At 40.8% G+C, this 20,238-nt stretch overlaps 1 protein-coding gene across 7 annotated transcripts in view; it reads right to left on the reverse strand.

Moving 5' to 3' along the window:
• The window catches only part of CFAP61 (cilia and flagella associated protein 61), a 256,494-nt gene that overhangs the window by 140,554 nt on the left and 95,702 nt on the right, over positions 1–20,238 (reverse strand). For 6 of the 7 annotated variants that reach the window (XM_059898316.1, XM_059898314.1, XM_059898318.1 and 3 more), the window contains 4 exons: positions 10,245–10,371; positions 5,751–5,828; positions 3,393–3,599; positions 388–522 (listed from right to left, as the gene is read on the reverse strand). In XM_059898316.1, the coding sequence (XP_059754299.1) occupies positions 388–522; positions 3,393–3,599; positions 5,751–5,828; positions 10,245–10,371 (547 nt within the window). The remainder of the gene's footprint in view (positions 1–387; positions 523–3,392; positions 3,600–5,750; positions 5,829–10,244; positions 10,372–20,238) is intronic. The other variant, XM_059898315.1, reaches the window with a different exon arrangement.

Raw genomic sequence — 20,238 nt, forward strand, 5'->3', positions numbered from 1 at the left:
CAGCCAGACCTAGGTTCTCAAACCGAGAACGCAGAGCATGAAGGAAAGAGGAGTCTGCTTTGGAGCAAGGGGGCTAAACCCAGAAAGATGCTGGGAGGTGAACCCCAAGCCACTGGTACTGAGACGCAGCAGCCCGCGGCGGCGTCCCCGGTGGCGGGGCGGGGGCGCGTCACGAGGGACCACATGGCGCCCGCTCTGCTCCGGGCTCGCTGCGGAGGCACCACCCTAGGGCAGGGGCCGCTGGGAGGGAGCCTGGGCTCCGGGATGAAGGAGCAGCCGTTGGGCTCCGGCTCCGCGTAGGCAGCGCCGCCCCATCTGCCACGCCCGCCCGCCCGCCCGCTAGCGCGCGCTGGCACTGCGCCCCGCCTGCTGCCGCCGGCTACCCACCGCGTCCTTGGAGACCTCCTTTGATGGGGCGTTGATGCCAAGCTTTTCCAGGGGATAGACAATCTGTCGTCGGGGCCGCACGGGAACCAAGTAGTGGAGGGCGGACGTCAGCGAGTGGGCGCTGGAGCTCTGGAACTGGGAGACAGCGACCTCAATTTTAGGGGGGAGGGCGTGGGAGCCGCGCGCACATTTGCCGGCGCGCGCGCCTCGACAAATACAAAACTCCCAACCCGGCCAAACCGGAGAGGGGGGGAAACCAGCAAATAAACAAACATACTCTTCGACCAGAGGAATGAATTGTAGATAATGCCTGACACTAATGAAGATAATTACGGGAGTAATTGCATTACTATCTCTGTGGGAATGACAGATAAACAAGTGGTTTGGTTTATGGGATTTTTCAGCACAAGTATTTTCCCCAGGAGGATATTCTTCTCTGTAGTGATCATGAATCAGCTCGATTTGACCCCATTAAGCTGTGTTATCTGCGTCCTGGTAACCTTTGCGTGTTTCACACAAGCTGCTTTAAGAAGGCACATAGATTAAAATGTCATCTGAGGGGCAATAGGGCGCAGATGTGAAAATCCTCATGTTTGTGAAAAGTCACTGCTACTTCAGCTGGACCTTTGTTGATCAGATAAGTGTTTTAAAACAAAAGGATAAAACCGGGGAGTGGGGGAGTGGAGGGGGAAGGGGGCTGGGTCAGATTACTCTGCTTTATATTAATACTAAATTATGAGCTGGATTTATGCTTACTGAAATGGGCTACAATAAATCATGTTTTAGGCGAATGCTTTAAGTATTAATTTTATCCAATTTTTAGACTTGGCAGAGAAAACTGAACATGGTGATCTTTATTTCTTTCACATTTATGAAATCTTAGGGGTTTTGGTGAAACCCCTAAGCTTTGGGTATTTCAACTGTGTAAACCTCAAGAGTTAAACTGTCAAACCAAAAATTTTTAATGAGACATTTACCGAATTTAACCTGGAAAGCAAAGAAAGTAAAACGGAACTGTAGCTGTAGTTTAATAAATGACGTGGTTTACACATGACTTATTTGTGGTTCTGAAAATAGCCCCTAGGCCTTTCTAAGAGCTTCTGGAAGGGATTTCTAAAATCCTTCACTACTGAACTTCACCGCCTGATTTTACACACTGAAAAACAGAACCCAGGGATCTCTAGCCAAAGCTGTGTTTTTAAGCCTGGAAGAGCTCTCAGTACATATTCTCGCAGGAGGGTATGGAGAAAACTGTCTTCATCATGTCAGCCAAAAGCTCACTTGTACTGCAGTCAACTGGGGATTTATAGCAGAATTTGGAGATTCTTACCTGTACTATTTGGTATTGCTTCTTGCACTTATTTAAATGTACGTGTATAAATCAACTAGAGGTGCAGACAGAGAGGAAATCTGTTTCCAAGTGTGTTTCTATGTTATATATACAATAGCGTGTAACATGGTCCTAATTCCACACCATGGAGGGAAATACGTGAACACTCAATGAGTTCAGTTCAAGTCACCATTTTTTAGGATGCATGCAAAAGGACTTTCTACCAACTGGGCACAGGCAGGCAACATTGGGAATAAAAACTGAGAATGTAATATCACATCCTTAAAGGTCACCAAATTGGCACTTGGCCAAATGTGAAGTACAAAGAAATTGTGCAGGACCGGGATTTGAAGGCAAAACTGTTAAACTTCCCATGTCCCAGGTTCAAATCTGGGGCATTCACATTGCTGTAGGGCTGCATTTTGATAGGAAAAAAATCATCACTAGAGCATATTCTACATTCGCTACCTATCTTTTCCATGTTTTTTCTTCTTTCTCCTCCATTCCTTCTGTTTTTCCCCAAAAGGCATTTGTCAAATAAGATACATTGGTAAAATTACTGTTATGTGTATGTACCCATATACCTTAGATTGTTTTTAAGTTTAATAATTCGGAGCATTTAAAAAACCCACTTAGCTCACCATGGTAACGAAGAAGAAACGTGACAATGTCAGACTCTAGGCAGAGACTAAGAAAGTTTTTGGTCACGAATGGGATCTTATGGGACAATTTCTACCTAGGGGGGTAGAAATTTCTACCTGGGGGTTCAGTTCTCAACACCCCTCAAGTCTGCATCAACACTGTCAGTGACAGAGGGACCATCTTGCAGGAAAGAACTGCTTGGGGGTCCAGCTCCAAGAAGCCCTTGCCTGTGAGCAAGCAGGACACTGCGTGTGAGCACGTGTGAGCGCATGTGAGTGTGTGGGACTCTTCTACGTAACAGGCCTGCAGCTCTGAACAGGACTAACAGCTCCAGCTTTACGGCACAAGACAGAATGTGAGCGAGTGAGAAGTGCTATGAAGGAGACTGAAGCAGGATACACAGAAGCAGGAAGCAAGAGCTTGCTATTTGTGTACAATATACATAATGTATACACAGTAGATACGTGTTTGCTATAGAAGTATTGCTCTATGTAAGTACAAGTATTATGCGGACATAGAGGTATCTACTACATAAAGATTACATCAGTAACACGTATCTCCACTTTTTATCCATCACTTTTATGGGCATGTTATACTGCTGTTTTGCAATGCCGTGATAGCACACCAGTATTAAGGATTGAGCTAATTTATTCAATGGGTTCACTACTAGAACACTCTTTGCTGGAAGAACATCATAGGACATTTTGGCATTCACTAATTCACATGAGAAATAATTTGATTTTCACATCCCTTAGAGTGTTTTTCCATAGCTTTCAGTGTCTGCTTTGTAGATATGGAAAAGCCAACAATTTGTTCTACTAATTATATGGGTTGTGATGGTTTCAGAAATTCAAAGCCTTCTGGGTTTTCACTGTAGTGTAAGAAAAGGACCAAACTCAATATGGCCATTTGAAATTCAGAGCCACGTTATAATCAAAATACATGGAGTGAAGAAGAAATAAAATATGGCACACGACACAAATGACACCGTGACACAGATCTGCTGGAAAAGTGACTTAAGACATTCTTTTACCTTGCCTTCCTTGGTTCGCGGGTAAACAGGGTAGTAGAGACAGGACTTATATCCTAAACGGAGGATCTCCTTTAGAAAAAACTTGGTGTAGTGCTGAAAAATGGGGTTCAGGGCAAAGTGATACAGGTGGCCATGCTCTTCACGCTGGTGGTGACTAAAGTATATGAAGTCTTCAATATTGTAGTGGGATCGTATGTACTCTATATCCTAAAAAAAGAGGTGAGAAAGGACATCTAAGAAGGTTTTAAACAAACGGCATGCACTTTCTGAGAAACATCATTTAAAAATGACTTTAGGTACAATAGTGAGAGATGAGTTTTTCCCTCCTATTATTTACTATTTCATTTTCATTGTTAATTTTTTAAAAGCTAAAACTTATGTTTCCTGAAAGTCACTTGCTTTGATGGCTTACTTCTGGAGGGTGGCTCAGAGCTTTGGAATTTGTTCCTCACAGCTGTGCTAAAAACTTGGAGAGCCTTGAGTCCCTGCTCATGGACAGCCTCCCAGTGGCCAGAGCAATGCAATGGAGAAGCAGATATACACAACCGTCAAAGAGCCCATGCCAACCATCCACACTGATAATCTCTCATTCATGACATGGAGAGACTTTTGGGGAAAACTGACAAATGCAAAAGACCAGGTAGAGAAACATACAGCTCACTCCAGAGGAAACAGAGTTTATCCAGCAAATGGAGGAGAATTTAAAAAAAAATTCTACTCAGTGTCCTCAGAGATACCAAAAAAGGATCTCGCATAAAACATAACAAACAAGCTCCTACAAAAAAGGAACAATAACAGAACACGGAGGAGACTTGGAAGTTAAACACATGAACTCTGAAATTAAAATTCCAATAGAAGGCCTGGATAATAGACTAGATGTGGCTGAACAATAAATTAGGAATCTGGAAGATAAAATCAAGGACAACTCTTAGAATGAAGAGTAAGAAGTACAAGAGATTAAAAAGTACAAGAAGAAAGGTAAGAGACAGTGAAGGGTCACTTCAATCCAAAAAGGAATTTAAGACGAGGAGAATAGAGAAAATGAAAGGGAAGAAATCATTAATGAAATCATAGAAGAAAGATGTTCCCAAGCTCAAAAGAGGCATAAGATACTTCAGAAGAATTTTTGGAATAAAAGGGAAAAACTAATTCTCAAGAGAGAAAGCAAACATACATACATTTATTTACATCAGACTGTATTTTATCTGTAACATTGGATACTGGAAGATGATGAGAGTAAAAACATCAACACTCTGATGAGAAATAATTTGCATAAGAATTCTATTCACAGCTGAATGAGTGTTCAAGTGTGAGGACAGATGAAAACTTGTATATGTGTGTGGACTCAGAGACCCTACCCTCTTCCACCCACTCTCCAAGAATTCTTAAAGATATATTGAATCAAAAGAGAAATGAATCTAAGAACAAGGACAGTTTGAACACATTAGAGAAATAAAGTCATACGAACATCTCAATAAATGCCGAAACACATTTAATAAAATTCAACACCCATGCGTAACAAAAACTTTTAGTAAACTAGAAATAGGAGAGAAGTTCCTTAACATGAAAAAGGGTATCTTCCAGAAGCCATGTTCCCAGAAGGGAAGTCTCAATATTATAATTATCAGTTCTGCCTAAATTGTTCTGTAAAATCTACATAGGCACAAATAAATTCATAGTATTACAAGGTTTATCTGGAAAAGAAAATACCCAAGTTTAATCAAGAAATTTTAGGCAAAAAATATAAATAAGAGAAGACTTCCCTACCAGATACCAAAGCACGTGATAGTGCAACAGATATCAACAAATAAATCCATGGAACAGGATAGAGAGCAAAAGTAGACACAGACACATGGAAATTTAATAATATAAAGGCAGCATTTTAAATCAGTAGGGAAAGAATGGACTACTCAGTAATAAATACTTTGGAATAATTGGCTATGCACTGGGACAAAATAAAATTAGATGTCCACTTAACACACACACATGCACGCATGCACACACGATGCATGAAAATAAGTGCAAGGAAGAATGTTGGAAGGGACAAATCCCTAACTCTTAATAGTGGTAATCCTTTGGGGAGGGAGCTGGGACTTTTTTTTGGTGATGGAGGGTTATTTGAATTTTTAGATGGTGAATATTTTCATGTATTCTTTGTAATATTTTAAACATTTTGAACCGAAAAAAAAATGGAGATTTGAAAGGCTGCCCAGTGGGATGCAAGCAGATCTACAGCCTTCAGAAAAGGAGACATTCATCCTAAATAAGTAAAAATGAAACTTCAAAAGAGGCATTGTGTGCTAATTCACGAGAGGGAAAGGCACGATCAAGGGAAGTAGTATCCACTTCACAATTTACCATTTCATCTCTGATCACTGCAATGCCAACTACTTGTTCTGCAACTTCGGCTACAAATGCCTGCAGTGGTGTTCCATCCTGACAAGAGAAGCAGATATTTTAAGACCCTAAAAAATATTGCTATTAGTGTTTCCGTAAGCTGTCAATAAAGGGTTTCAACTGTGATCACATAACGACAATGATAAAGCCACCATCCTATCACCACTTACCTCTGGGCCAGGTAATAGGTTAAATGCCCTCTTTGTATGCATTTAACCCTCACTCCAACCCTCTGAGGTAAGTATTACCATTATATCTCTACTTCATTTACGAGAAAATAAGGCTTGGGAGGCTGCCTTGCCAAGATCTCCAGCTGGTACAGGATGGATCTATTGATTCAAACCACATTCCTTTGACTGGGAATCTGTTTTCTTTAGCGTGACATCAGTGGTTCTCAAACACTGTCATCCCAGGCCCCCTGCGTCCTGAGGATGCTAAAGAGCTTTGGTTCACGTATGTAATGTCTACCACTATTTTCTATATTAGAAATTAAAACAGAAAATTTTGAATTCTTTTATTAAGTTTTGTTGAATTTATTAATTAAAGCACATGTTTTAGTTTGATAAAAAAATTTAGAGAGAAGAGTAGCATTGTTTCATATTTTTACAAATCTCTTGAATATCTGGCTTAATGGAAGACGGCTGGATTCTCACACCTACTTCTGTATTGTATTCAATCTGTTGTAACATGTTATTTTGGTTGAAATATATGCCAAAAAAAATCTGTCTTCACAAAGATACGTAGTTGGAAAAGGGAGAAGTATTTAAATAATATTTTCAGATAATTATGGATATTCTCCTTTGATGCGCCACCAAAACTCAACATGTAGTAAGTAGTGTTTTAAAAGATAAGTTGCAATGTGGCTCTGAAACCATGTCAGTGAACTTTGTATACCCTACTACATTAAAATTTATGGGTCTCTTTTGCACTTTGAATCTTTTACCAATGCATGATTTTGTAACATCATGTACTGTCCATCCAGAAAATATTGATTCACCAAGCTTATGCAGATTTTCCAAATGTTGACCTATTTCATTACAAAATATCAAAACATTGCATTTGGTAATATCACCACCAATCTCATCAGAAAAAGGTTTTTTAAGTTTTGGGAAGCTGTCAAGCTCATGATGGCAGATGCTGACTTTCTAAAAGTCTAATTTTTTCTTGAAAGCATGGACTTTGTCATGGGGGAGCACATGCTGTCAGTTGTTTCCTTGGAGTGACACTCTCACCTCATTCATTTTTAAGAAAAAGTCTGCCAACTCCCCAGGACTGAATTACCATATTTTGTCTGCCAGCTGTTCTGTGACAACGGTGCTGCTTCAGCCTGCAATTCAAACAACTGCAGAAACGTTTTTCTTGAAACAACTAACATACTTCAGTCTGCAGCCAAGAGTGGTGTGCGCATGTCTCATTTTGCTACACAGAATACTGCAAATACATGTACTCAAGGGCTAAGACTTAGTAAGTTAATGTTTACAGCTTCAAGGGAAACTGGCTCTCCCTTTTTTTTTAATTTTAATTAAAATGTCTATGGAGGTAGTTGCAGATTCACCAGCAGTTGTAAAAAACAATACAGAGAGATTCCTTCTACACTTTGCCCAGTATCCCATAATGGTAATCTTTGCAAAACACTAGTATCATATGACAATCAGGGAGCCCACATTGATGCCATTTCACGCGCGCGTGCGTGTGTGTGTGTGTGTGTGTGTATTAAGATCTATGCAATTGTATCCCCTGTGTAGGTTCATATGTCTGCCACTGCAGTCAAGATACTGAACAGTTCCAACACAAGGATCTCTTGGGTTACCTATTATACCACACCCATCTGCCTCCTGCCCCACTTCCATCCTTAACCCTGGCAACAAACGATCTGTTCTCTAGTTCTAAAATGTTGTCATTTCAAAAATGTCATATAAGTGAAATCATACAGTATGTAACCTCTAGGGACTGGCTTATTTTTTCATTTAGCCTAATTCTCTGGACATCCACCCAAGCTGATGTATGAATCAACAGTGCATTCCTGAATAGTACGGAGGGTCCCTAAAAAACTAAAAGTAGAACTACCATATATATGATCCAGCAATCCCACTTCTGGGCATATATCCAGAAAAGAAGAAAACTCTAATTTGAAAAGATACATTCACCCCAATGTTCATAGCAGCACTATTGACAATAGCCATGACATGGAAGCAACCTAAATGTCCACCAACAGATGAATGGATAAAGAAGATGTGGTACATATATACAATGGAATATTACTCAGCCATAAAAAGAATGAAATTTTGCCATTTGCAGCAACATGGATGGACCTAGAGATTACCATACTAAGTGAAGCAAATCAGAGAAAGACAGATACCATATGATATCGCTTATTTGTGGAATCTAAAAAAAATGATACAAATGAACTTATTTACAAAACAGAAACAGACTCACAGACATAGAAAATAATCTTATGGTTACCAAAGGGGAAACAGGAGGGAGGGATAAATTAAGAGTTTGGGATTAACAGATACACACTACTTACTATATATAAAATATATAAACAACAAGGACTTATTGTTTAGATACACATATATTTATCTGAATCACTTTGCTGTACCTGAAACTAACACAACATTATAAATCAACTATACTTAAACAAACAAACAAAAAAACCCGGTGCATCCCTTTGCACTGCTGCGCACTATTCCATGGTATGGAGTTGCCACAGCTCACCCTACCCATTCCCCTGTTGGAGGACATCTGGGCTGATTCCAGCTGCTATAAACATTTGTGACCAGGTCTTCATCTCTCTGTGATAAATGCTCAGAGATGATTGTTGCATTTTGTTTGTTTTTTAAGAAACAGCCAAAATGTTCTCCAGAGCAGGGGTACCATTTCACATTCCCACCAGCAACACAGGAGTGATCCAATTTCCCCGCACCTTCGCCAGACCTGAGTGGTGTCACTCTTCTTTGCTTTAGCCATTCTCCTGGTGCACAGTGACATCCCATTGTGGGTTTTCTGTTTCTGTTGTTGCTGTGAGTGCATCACAGCAAACTCGAAGACCACTGGGAAGTTTGGTGACACTGCCTTGATCCACATTGAGGTCCCTGAGGTTTTGCCCACCATTGCCTTTCCGCTGAATATAAATTCAGTGGAAAAGGAAAATAATTTCTTACTCTTATTTTGAGCATAGTTTTTACCTCATAGACTCCCTGCGTGTGTCTTGGAGACCCCTGTGTCTGCGAGCCAGGAGGGAAGGAACAAACAAAAAACAGAAACAAAGAGACCAAGACAAAGAAAACAAAAAAAAAAAACATGTGCTGGACAGAAGTTTTACTTTAATTCAATGCCTTTATAAATATTAAACATCTCATCACGTTTAGTGTTTGTTGTCTCCCTCTTGATGAGTTTAAAATTAACTGAGAGGTTTATCTGAAAGAGCCCATAACTGGGAACTCGCCAGATGACCCCCGAGGTGGAAAGAAGAAATACATTGAGGTATATTCATGCAATGAAGTATCAATACTTTACAGCACAATGTGGATGACTCTCACAATCATTGCTGAGCAAAAGAGGCTAGATGTCAGAAAACACACTGTATGATCCCTTTAAATAAAGCTCAAAAGCCAGGCGTCTATGATCTTAGAAGTCAAGGTGGTACTAACTGGGGGAAGAGTGACTAAATGAGAGGTTGAAAGGGACTTCCAGTGGGCTGGGGTCAGTCTGTTTCCTGAAACAGGTGCTTGTTATGTGGCGTATTCAAACTGTGAAAGCCATCAAATTTTTATTGGTTATGCTTCAGTGAAAAAAAAATTTTAATAAAATTCATCAAAAAGTAATTAAGCATTTCCCTAGCTACATGCATTGTTCCATGTCCGGTGAAGTTAACTGGCCTGGTCCTTAAGAAAGCAGCGATGATGTAAGGACCACTGCTAGCTTGCCCTCTGCAATGGCAAAAGTACAGTACAGTTACTGTACTAGAAAGAGAACCCAGCATTGGTCATACAGGATCTTCTGAGCCAATCCAATCCTTGAGGATGCAGCCAGCATCCTCAAGGGTATGGACAGACCCATCACCCAGAAGGGCAAAATGGGGTGCTGCTGGAACGGGCACCAGGCACCCCAAGGATCCACTAACCTTGGTCAGATTTGCCTGTTCCAAGCACTGAAATCTAATTTTTCTATATTTGTCTAGATCAAGTTCAAATTTTCTAGCCCTGTGATAAGAATTTAGGGCATCTGATCAGCCCTCATAGGGCCACTAGTGAGAAGAACAGCCCCACTTCCTTAAACCTCAGTTTCCTTGTTCTTTTCTTCTCCCTCCCACCTTCCAACCCCACCTCCGCCGCTCCCCACCACACGATTCTCCAACTAGGCCCAAGGAAACATCAGGGTTGAACATACGTGGGTCATAATGGTCCCAAAAAATGAGGAAAAGAAGCCAGTCTGGTCATAGCAGGTACTTACAGGATCCCTGCGAGCCTTGTTGTATTGCTGTAAATCTTCCAATATGCTTTTATTCAGCATGAGGGTGCTGACGAGGTTTTCAACACCAGGAGTATCCGAGAGAGTGGCTAATCTTATTTTAATGGTCCTGGGTAAGGAGAGACACATTTTCTTTTTCAGGTTAAAGTACTAAAATATGTATTCCCTCCTCCACCCAAATGGAGACAGAATTGTAACAGATCACACTTATATAAAATAATATCTGGTAAAATATTTTTTGCATAACATTGGGGTTTGATTAACTACAAAAGTAATTCTTCATTCTAGAAAACCTGGAAAACACACATTTAAAAAAGTGCAAACATTGTAAATCAACTATACTTCAACTTTTAAAAATTTAAAAATAATTTTAAAATTAAAATTAAAAAAAGAGAAAGAAGAACAAAGAAAACCCAAAGTCAGTAGAAGGAAGGAAATCATAAAGATCAGAGCAGAAACAAGTGAAATAGAAATGAAGAAAACAATAGCAAATATCAATAAAACTAAAAGTTTGTTCTTTGAGAAGATAAACAAAATTGATAAACCTTTAGCCACACTCATCAAGAAAAAAAGGGAGAGGACTCAAATCAATAAAATTATAAATGAAAAAGGAGAAATCACAACTGACACCGCAGAAATACAAAGGATTATAAGAGACTACTACAAACGACTATATGCCAATAAAATGGACAACCTGGAAGAAATGGACAACTTCTTGGAAAGGTACAATTTTCCAAGACTGAACCAGGAAGAATTAGAAAATATAAGCCGACCTATCACAACTAATGAAATTGAAACTGTGATTAAAAATCTTCCAACAAACAAAAGTCCAGGACCAGATGGCTTCACAGGCGAATTCTATCAAACATTTAGAGAAGAGCTAACACCTATCCTTCCCAAATTCTTCCCAAAAATTGCAGACGGAGGAACACTCTCAAATTCGTTCTACAAAGCCACCATCACCCTGATACCAAAACCAGACAAAGATATCACAAAAAAAGAAAATTACAGGTCAATATCACTGATGAATATAGATGCAAAAATCGTGAACAGAATACTAGCAAACAGAATCCAACAACACATTAAAAGGATCATACACCATGATCAAGTAGGATTTATCCCAGGAACGCAACGATTCTTCAATATATGCAAATCAATCAACATGATATACCATATTATCAAATTAAGGAATAAAACCATATGATCATCTAAATAGACAAGGAAAAAGCTTTTGACAAAATACAACATCCACTTATGATAAAAACTCTCCAGAAAATGGGCATAGAGGGAATCTACCTCAACATAATAAAGGCCATATATGACAAACCCACAGCAAACATCATACTCAATGGTGAAAAACTGAAAGCAATTCCACTAAGATCAGGAACAGGACAAGGATGTCAACTCTTGCCACTCTTATTCAACATAGTTTTGGAAGTCCTAGCCACAGAAATCAGAGAAGAAAAAGAAATAAAAGGAATACAAATCGGAAAAGAAGAAGAAAAACTGTCACTGTTTGCAGATGACATGATACTATACATAGAAAATCCTAAAGATGCCATTATAAAACTACTAGAACTAATCAACGAAATTTGGTAAGGTTGTGGGATACAAAGTTAATGCACAGAAATCTCTTCCATTCCTACACACTAAGAATGAAAAATCAGAAAGAGAAATTAAGGAAACAATCCCATTTACCACTGCAAAAAAAAAAAAAAAGAATAAAATACCTAGGAATAACCTACCTAAGGAGGCAAAAGACTTGTACTCAGAAAACTATAAAACACTGACGAAAGAGATCTAAGATGACATAAACAGATGGAGAAATATGCCATATTCTTGGATTGGAAGAATCAATATTGTGAAAATGACTATACTACCCATAGCAATCTACAGATTCAATGCAATCCCTATCAAACTACCAATGGTATTCTTCACAGAATTAGAACAAAAAATTTTACAATTTGTATGGAAACACAAAAGACCCCAAATAGCCAAAGCAGTCTTGAGAAAGAAAAACGGAGCTGGAGGAATCAGGCTTCCCAACTTTAAACTATACAAAGCTACAGTAATCAAGGCAGTATGGTACTGGCACAAAAACAGAAATATAGATCAATGGTATGGGATAGAAAGCCCAGAGATAAACCCATGCACATATGGTCACTGAATTTATGACTAAGGAGGCAAGAACATACAATGGAGAAAAGACAGCCTCTTCAATAAGTAGTGCTGGGAAAACTGGACAGCTACATGTAAAAGAATGAAATTAGAATGCTACCTAACACCATACACAAAAATAAACTCCAAATGGATTAAAGACCTAAATGTAAGACTGGACACTATAAAACTCTTAGAGGAAAACATAGGAAAAACACTCTTTGACATAAATTACAGCAAGATCTTTTTTGACCCACCTCCTAGAGTAATGAAAATAAAAACAAAAATAAACAAGTGGAACCTAATTAAACTTAAAAGCTTTGCACAGCAAAGGAAACCATAAACAAGACGAAAAGACAGAATAGGAGAAAATATTTTCAGATGAAGCAACAAACAAAGGATTAATCTCCAAAATATACAAACAGCTCATGGAGCTCAGTATCAACAAACCCAATTAATAAATGGGCAGAAGACCTAAACAGACATTTCACCAAAGAAGACATACAGATGGCCAAGAGGCACATGAAAAGATGCTCAACATCACTTAGTTATTAGAGAAATGCAAATCAAAACTACAATGAGGTATCACCTCACACCAGTCAGAATGGCCATCATCAAAAAATCTACAAACAATAAATGCTGGAGAGGGTGTGGAGAAAAGGGAACCCTTTTGCACTGTTGGTGGGAATGTAAATTGGTACAGCCACTATGGAGAACAGTATGGAGGTTCCTTACAAATCTAAAAATAGAGCTACCATATGACCCAGCAATCCCACTACTGGACATATACCCTAAGAAAACCATAATTCAAAAGGAGACATGTACCCCAATGTTCATTGCAGCACTATTTACAATAGCCAGGACATGAAACAACCTAAATGTCCAATGATAGATGAATGGATAAAGAAGATGTGGTACATATATACAATGGAGTATTACTCAGCCATAAAAAGGAAAGAAATTGGGTGATTTGTAGAGATGTGGATAGACCTAGAGACAGTCATACAGAGTGAAGTAAGCCAGAAAGAGAAAAACAAATATTGTATATTAACACATATATGTGGAATCTAGAAAAATGGTACAGATGAACCTATTTGTAGGGCAGGAATACAGACGTAGACGTAGAGAACGGACATGTGGACACAGTGGGGGACGCGGGGTCGGGGGGACGAATTGGGAGATTAGGTTTGACATAAATAAACTACCATGTGTAAAATAGACAGCTAGTGGGAACCTGCTGTACAGTGCAGGGAGCTCAACTTGGTGCTCTGTGACAACCTAGATGGGTTGTTCTGAGACAACTGGGGCCTGGCGGGACTGGTGCAGATGGGATGGTGCGGTGGGAAGGAGGTCCAATAGGGAGGGGATATAGGTATACACATAGCTGATTCACTTCATTGTACAGTAGAAACTAACACAACATTGTAAAGCAATTATACTCCAATTAAAAAAAATAAAATTAAAAAATAATTTTAAAATAAAAATTTAAAAAGTACAAAGAATAAGGTTAAAAAAAATCACTGATTATACCCATTAACCAGACAACACAATGGCACACTTTAAATTCATTTAATTTAAAATGTGCAGCACCATGCTTTATGTCATATTTACATTGTACATAAAGTCAAATTCTTCCCCCAGTTTTCAAAGTGTGTTAAGAAGTTAAAAAAATTACACTGAACCCAGGCGGGTTTCATGAGTCTCGAAATTCTTAATAATTTTATTTTTGATTTCGTGTTTTTACGTGAAGTCAAGTAGGACAGTGGAGCACGTCCGGGGCTTGGAGCCTTGGTTCACACGTGGTACCCACCTCGTACCAGTACCCATGATGGTTTCTCCCCCATCTGTACCTTGCCCCTGGCACCTCCCCGTCCCTGCCCTGTGACTGCTGCCACCCTCTGCCAGGGGTGACAACTGGGTTGCAGCGGGGAGCCCCATGTTGAGCCATCCCGCTCCACCCTCACTGGGGTCCTGGACACGGGCATGGGGAGGATCGGGGTCAGGCGTGTGCCCCTGGAGTCTAATCAGAGCAGGGTGGTGGCCGTCCTCACCCAGGGTCCCCACCCACGGCAGGCAGTGCCATGCTGTGTTCGGCCGGCAACTCAGTGTGGAACTCTAGCCCACCCCGTGCCCAGGTATGTAGGGCATGCCGGTGCCTGTTTGCCACGGGATGGAGCCGTGGGCCCATGCGAGGGGGAGATGACCTCTCCACCTTAGGCTGGAGTCCCACATTTTCGTTTTGTAATGGGTCCTGCATACGACGTAGGGTTCATATAATGCATGCTCTCCAGTCATTGGGGTGTTATTACCAAATAGAGCAGGGCTACTCCTCCTCCTATTAATAAAGTGAAATACTCTAACCTACTTAGCTTTCACTTGTAGTGAATATTTGTACTTACATTTTAATGCATGCTTCCGTTCTATGGACAAAGCAGCATATTTGCCAAGAACAATCTACATCTATAATTAACTGATACAAAGATGATCAATTTACTATCACCTTAATAATACAAATAGTATGAGCAATTTTTAAGTGAAAGATAAGAACTTGATTCTGATATGGCCACCTTATGCCAAAATCTAGTTCAGATGAATTAAAGATATAAATGTAAAAAACAAGACCACAAAAGTACTAGGAAAATACCCAAGAGAATTAGGACTATACGTTCACAGGAAACCTTGTTCGTGAATGTTCGTAGCAACATTATCCATAATAGCTCCCAAAATGGAAAGAACCTAAATGACCATCAACTTCTGAAGGGATAAACAATATGTGGTCTATCCATACACTGGAATATTATTCAGCCACAAAAGGGAATGAAGTACTGACACAGGCTACAGCAGGGATGAACCTTGAAAAGTGAAAGAAGGCCACATACTGTTTCATTCCATTTATATGAAATGCCCAGAATAGGCAAGTGTACAGAGACAGGATGTAGATTAGCTGCTGGGGGCTGGGGGGGACAAGGGGACAGGGGTGACTGCAGCATGGGTAAGGGGTATCCTTTGGGGTGATGAATTGTGAATGTACTAAAAACAACAGAATTGTACACTCTGAGTGGGTGAATTGTATAGTGTAAATTATACCTCAATAAAGCTGTTACAAAATACACATATATACAATACCAAAGAAAGATGAAGGGAAAAGGACAGGGGAATAGCAATGAAGAGCCAAAAAAATAAGCTGACGCGGCAAATAATATCAGGTAAGTTAGACCCTAAGGCAAAAAGCATTATGAGGAAAAGAGGGTCTTTAACTATAAAAGTAAAAGTTCACTAGGAAGATATAACAATATCAAATCTGTAGAGATCTAAAAATATAATTTCAGAATACTGAATTAAAAAACTGACATAACTATGACAAGAATATGACGAATTCCACCATCATATTGCTAGAGTTTGAGACACTTTGTTCACAAATTGGTACTGGGCAAAAGATTTAAAATACTGTTGAAGATCTGGATAAAGTTAATCTAAAGGATCTTGTTTCTCCCAAGTGAAAACGCCTGGCCCTCTACCCGTCATCTCACTCTTACCATCCCAGAGCCTCTGGCAGCTGCCTTAGTCAATGGCTGCTCCATCCTTCCTGTGGTTCAGGCCCAAACCCTTGGCTTAGTCTTGGTTCTCTTTCTCGCACGCCTCACTCCCCGGCAGCACGTCAGCTGGCTCGCCCTGAAAATGCACCCAGAACCCAACCACTTCTCATGACCTCAGATGCTGGCCCAGCCACCAGTACCTCTTGCCTGGGCTGTTGCAGCAGCACCGTGATGGGTCTTCCTCACTCCCACCTCTGCTGCCCGACAGTCCATCCTCAACAAAGCAGGTAGAGTGACGCTTATAAAATGCTAAGTCAGTACCTCCCTGGTGGTGGTGCAGTGGTTAAGAACCCGCCTGCCAAGGCAGGGGACACGGGTTCGATCCCTGGTCCAGGAAGATCCCACATGTCGTGGAGCAGCTAAGCCCGTGTGCCACAACTACTGAGCCTATGCTCTAGAGTCCGCAAGCCACAACTACTGAAGGCCACACACCCCAGAGCCTGCGAGCTGCAACTACTGAAGCCCGTGAATTCTAGGGCCTGCATGCCACAACTACTGAGCCTGCGTGCTGCAACTATAGAAGCCCATGTGCCTAGAGCCCGTGCTCCACAACAAGAGAAGCCACCGCAATGAGAAGGCCATGCACCACAATGAAGAGTAGCCCCCGCTCGCCGCAACTAGAGAAAGCCCCAGTGCAACAACGAAGACCCAATGCAGGCAAAATAAATAAATAAATAAAAAGCTAAGTCAGATCATACCACTCTTCTACTCAAATCCCAGTAAATGCAGGGGTTTTAAGCTCTTTTATGCCAAAGACCCCTCTCAGAAAAGTGTTTTTAAATGCACAAAATAAAATATGTAGGATTACACTCTATGGCCTCATTAAACGACATGATTCAGCAGTGATCTAATAATCTCCATACTTTTGCTGTATAAATGAGCATAGGCCTTAAGCAACATTTGCAGATATCTGCAAATCCCAAGATATGACAGGATAGGAAAATACCTGTTGTTTCAATGGAAGAGAAAGTTACAGGTGCTACTGATAATATTGTGGTTTGTTGCCTACTTTTACAATGGAAGGAAATGTTAGATTTTAGTTAAGCCTTAATAAAAATAAAGATGCGGTTTTCTCCTGAATTCTCCCTGTGGACCAAGGTTAAGGGCCTCAGCAATGATTGCCAAAGTCCTAGGATGGCTGAGCACCCCTCCTCTGGGATCTCTCCTCTGACTCATCTCGTATTTTTCTCCATAGTACTTCCTACCTTCTGTTTATTTTGTTCATTGCTTGTCCCCTCTCACTAAAGTAAAACTTCATGAGGATAAGAATTTGGGTCTGTTTGCTCACTGCTGCCTCCCCTTGGCCAGACCAACACCTGGCACCTAGTAGGTGTTCAAGCAACATCTGTTGAATGAGTGAATTATACAGCTTGCACGTAGACGGCCAGAGCATTTCCCCCAGGCTTCTGTGCATGACAAACGCTACAACTGAGTTATTAAGAGTGTTGGGGGAGCCACTGTGCTGGCCTTTGCTCTCTGGGATGTGGGCATCGTCCCCCTCCACCCTCCCCTCCCTGAGCCAGGCTCACAGCTCAGACCACATCATGGTCCACTCTGAAAGCCCAGGGCTCTTCCTAGCGCAAAGCAGTGCTCACATGTTCAATGGGAAAGGGGCCATTTTACTGCCAAGTATCACAAAAACTCAAACGTTATTTCGTTAGTTTGTCCTTGAAAATCTACTGTCGATTAGGGAACACGACCATTTTGTGTTATATTGTGAAGCTCTCATCTCTGCTACTTACATTTACCAAAGAAGAGTGTTTCACGATTTACATGAAAGTTCCTGGACTTTCAGGGGAGGACTGAGCAGCAGCGGCATGTCTGTGCCCTGCTCTAAGGCCATGCTGTCCAGTCTGGAGGCCGCAGGCCACACGTGGCTGCTGAGCGTTGAAAGGTGGCATCTCTGGATCCAGATGTGCTGTCCATGCAAGATACCCACCGAATTCTGCAGACTTGGCCCCAAACGAGAATGTAGACGATCTCATTGATACTTTTTTATACTGATTATATTTGAAAGCAATAATATTTTGACTACAAAGCGTTAACTGATAAATATTACAATTAGTTTTGCCTACTTTTTTTTGATTTTTAAATTACTGAGGCTATTAGAACACTTAAAATCACATACTCTGCGGCTCACTCCGTAGTTCTATTGGAAAAGGCTGCTCTCTATTGCTTCGTGTTTGCCTCTGAATGCTATGTTTCAATTGTTTTCTGCTTAGCTCGAAAAGCAGAATGTAGCTTTGCTCCCCAAGTGACCTCTTCACCAGGGCTCTACGGCAAGTGGCTGGTGTGGATACGACCTGCTTACACATCGGGAGCCTGTTAGTTCTGCTTTTACCAGGAATAAGACGATGAGGACCTGGAGACGGCAAAAGGGAAACTGTGGCAATAGGTATGTGTCCTAATTGCTGTTATGTGGCAATTGACAGGAGCACCCAGAAAAAGAGAAAAATGCATATGCGTAAGAAACAGATCCTCAATTAAAATGCATGCCTTAAATTCAAGCGGCTTTATTGAGAATGACTCAGTCAGTCATTCTGACTCAGTCAGCCAGACGCTGACTAAACATTCGTTGCGTGCCCAGCATGTCCTGGGTGTAGGGAACAAGACAGTCCACAATGCCTGCCCTCGTGGAGCTGACCTACTATTGATTCCAGAACTATCTTCCGAGAAGTAATTCTGAAATCCCTTCAAGTTTTAAATGATGAGAATGAGGTTAGAAATGGACGGGGAGTTACGCAGACCTCAGTCTGTGTTTTAGCCATAGAGGGCCTCTGGAAAAATAAAATGACTTCAAAAGAAAGTTGTAGCAGAAACTAACTCAACATTGTAAAGCAATTATACTCCAATAAAGATGTTAAAAAAAAAAAAAGTTGTAAGGATGCTTAGTGTTTTACTCTCAACATGTGATCCTTAATTAAAATGAAATTTTCTTGAAATATATATGGATGTCACACACACACGCACACACCAAAAGGAGACTGCATTTATTGTCAAACTATCGAGCAGCTATCTTTATTTCTTGCCATATTTTCAGATAAATCATAAAGATTAAGAATAGTCAATTGAGGGTTTACAAAATGATGCCAAGACCTTCTGTGGAATAAACTTTTAATGTGCTAAATAAATATCCAAAGAGACAAAGTTCATTTTGATGTTTACATATCAGAATTGGGGCCTGGAGGGACTGAAACAGATGGCGGGCCCACCAGATATACCTAAACGTGGTCCCACTTTCATCTCTCCACAAGTTTGGAATGAGGAGTTTCTGATCTTCATTCTTTCATTATAACCTCTATACTGAGCCCCTTCCTCTGTCCCATAACCAGGTGCGGAACCGGGAAGGAAACCACGCCCCCAGCTCCCACCTGCTATGCAGGTCACCTTGCACGACCTTCCTGGAAGTGAACACGCGCTCAGTCGCCAGGATGGCTTAGCCATTCTTTCCTCAAGGGCTCACACGTGGTTCTAAAGCCGCCTTGAATCAGAGAAGCACTTTGCTGTGGCTGTCCTCACCCATCCACAGGGCTTTCTCCAGCCACAGAAAAAGCAAGGTCTCCTGAGGGGGTCCTGCGTGGGGCTCCCTCGTTTCCTGACCCTTCCCCGTGGTCCTTCACCTCCCCACGGCACTACTCTCTCACACGTCCTCCCTCTGATGTGCTTGGATGCCTCAGGAAATGTATGCCTCTCCACGAAGAAATGATGTCGCCCTTGCCCACTGGTCCCTTCTTGGGTCTGGAAAGTTTTGCTTCCCAGGAGTTTTTCTTCTCCTGCTTTTGGCAGACTCTGGCCTCAAAGGTCAGAATTTATAGCATTTAATCAGACTGCATGCATAACAAAATAGAAAATCATACATAAAAATAGAAGGGAAAAGATTTAACAGTTGATTTTTCGACCCTAAGTTGAACGAATGAATGATTTTAGACACCTAGCAGTCTATGTGTGTGTCGTCCCTCGGTCTTGCAGAATATAGGGCAATTTTTTGATGCTGGTAAATTAAAACTAAATGATGGAAAGAAGAAAAAGTAATTTGAGTCTTTCTGAATTCCAAAGGAGTGATCTATGTAATAGAAACATAAAATAATTCGACAGCCATCAGCATTTCAGTTTAATCCAAACAACAAAACAAAATAATAACCACAAAATAAAGTTTCTCTTGTCTTCTCTTCAAGGAAGCTGATTAAAAGCACCAGAAAGACTGATATCCCTAAAACACCCTC

Source organism: Balaenoptera ricei, chromosome 15 (assembly GCF_028023285.1).
Source record: "Balaenoptera ricei isolate mBalRic1 chromosome 15, mBalRic1.hap2, whole genome shotgun sequence".
Lineage (NCBI taxonomy): Eukaryota > Metazoa > Chordata > Mammalia > Artiodactyla > Balaenopteridae > Balaenoptera > Balaenoptera ricei.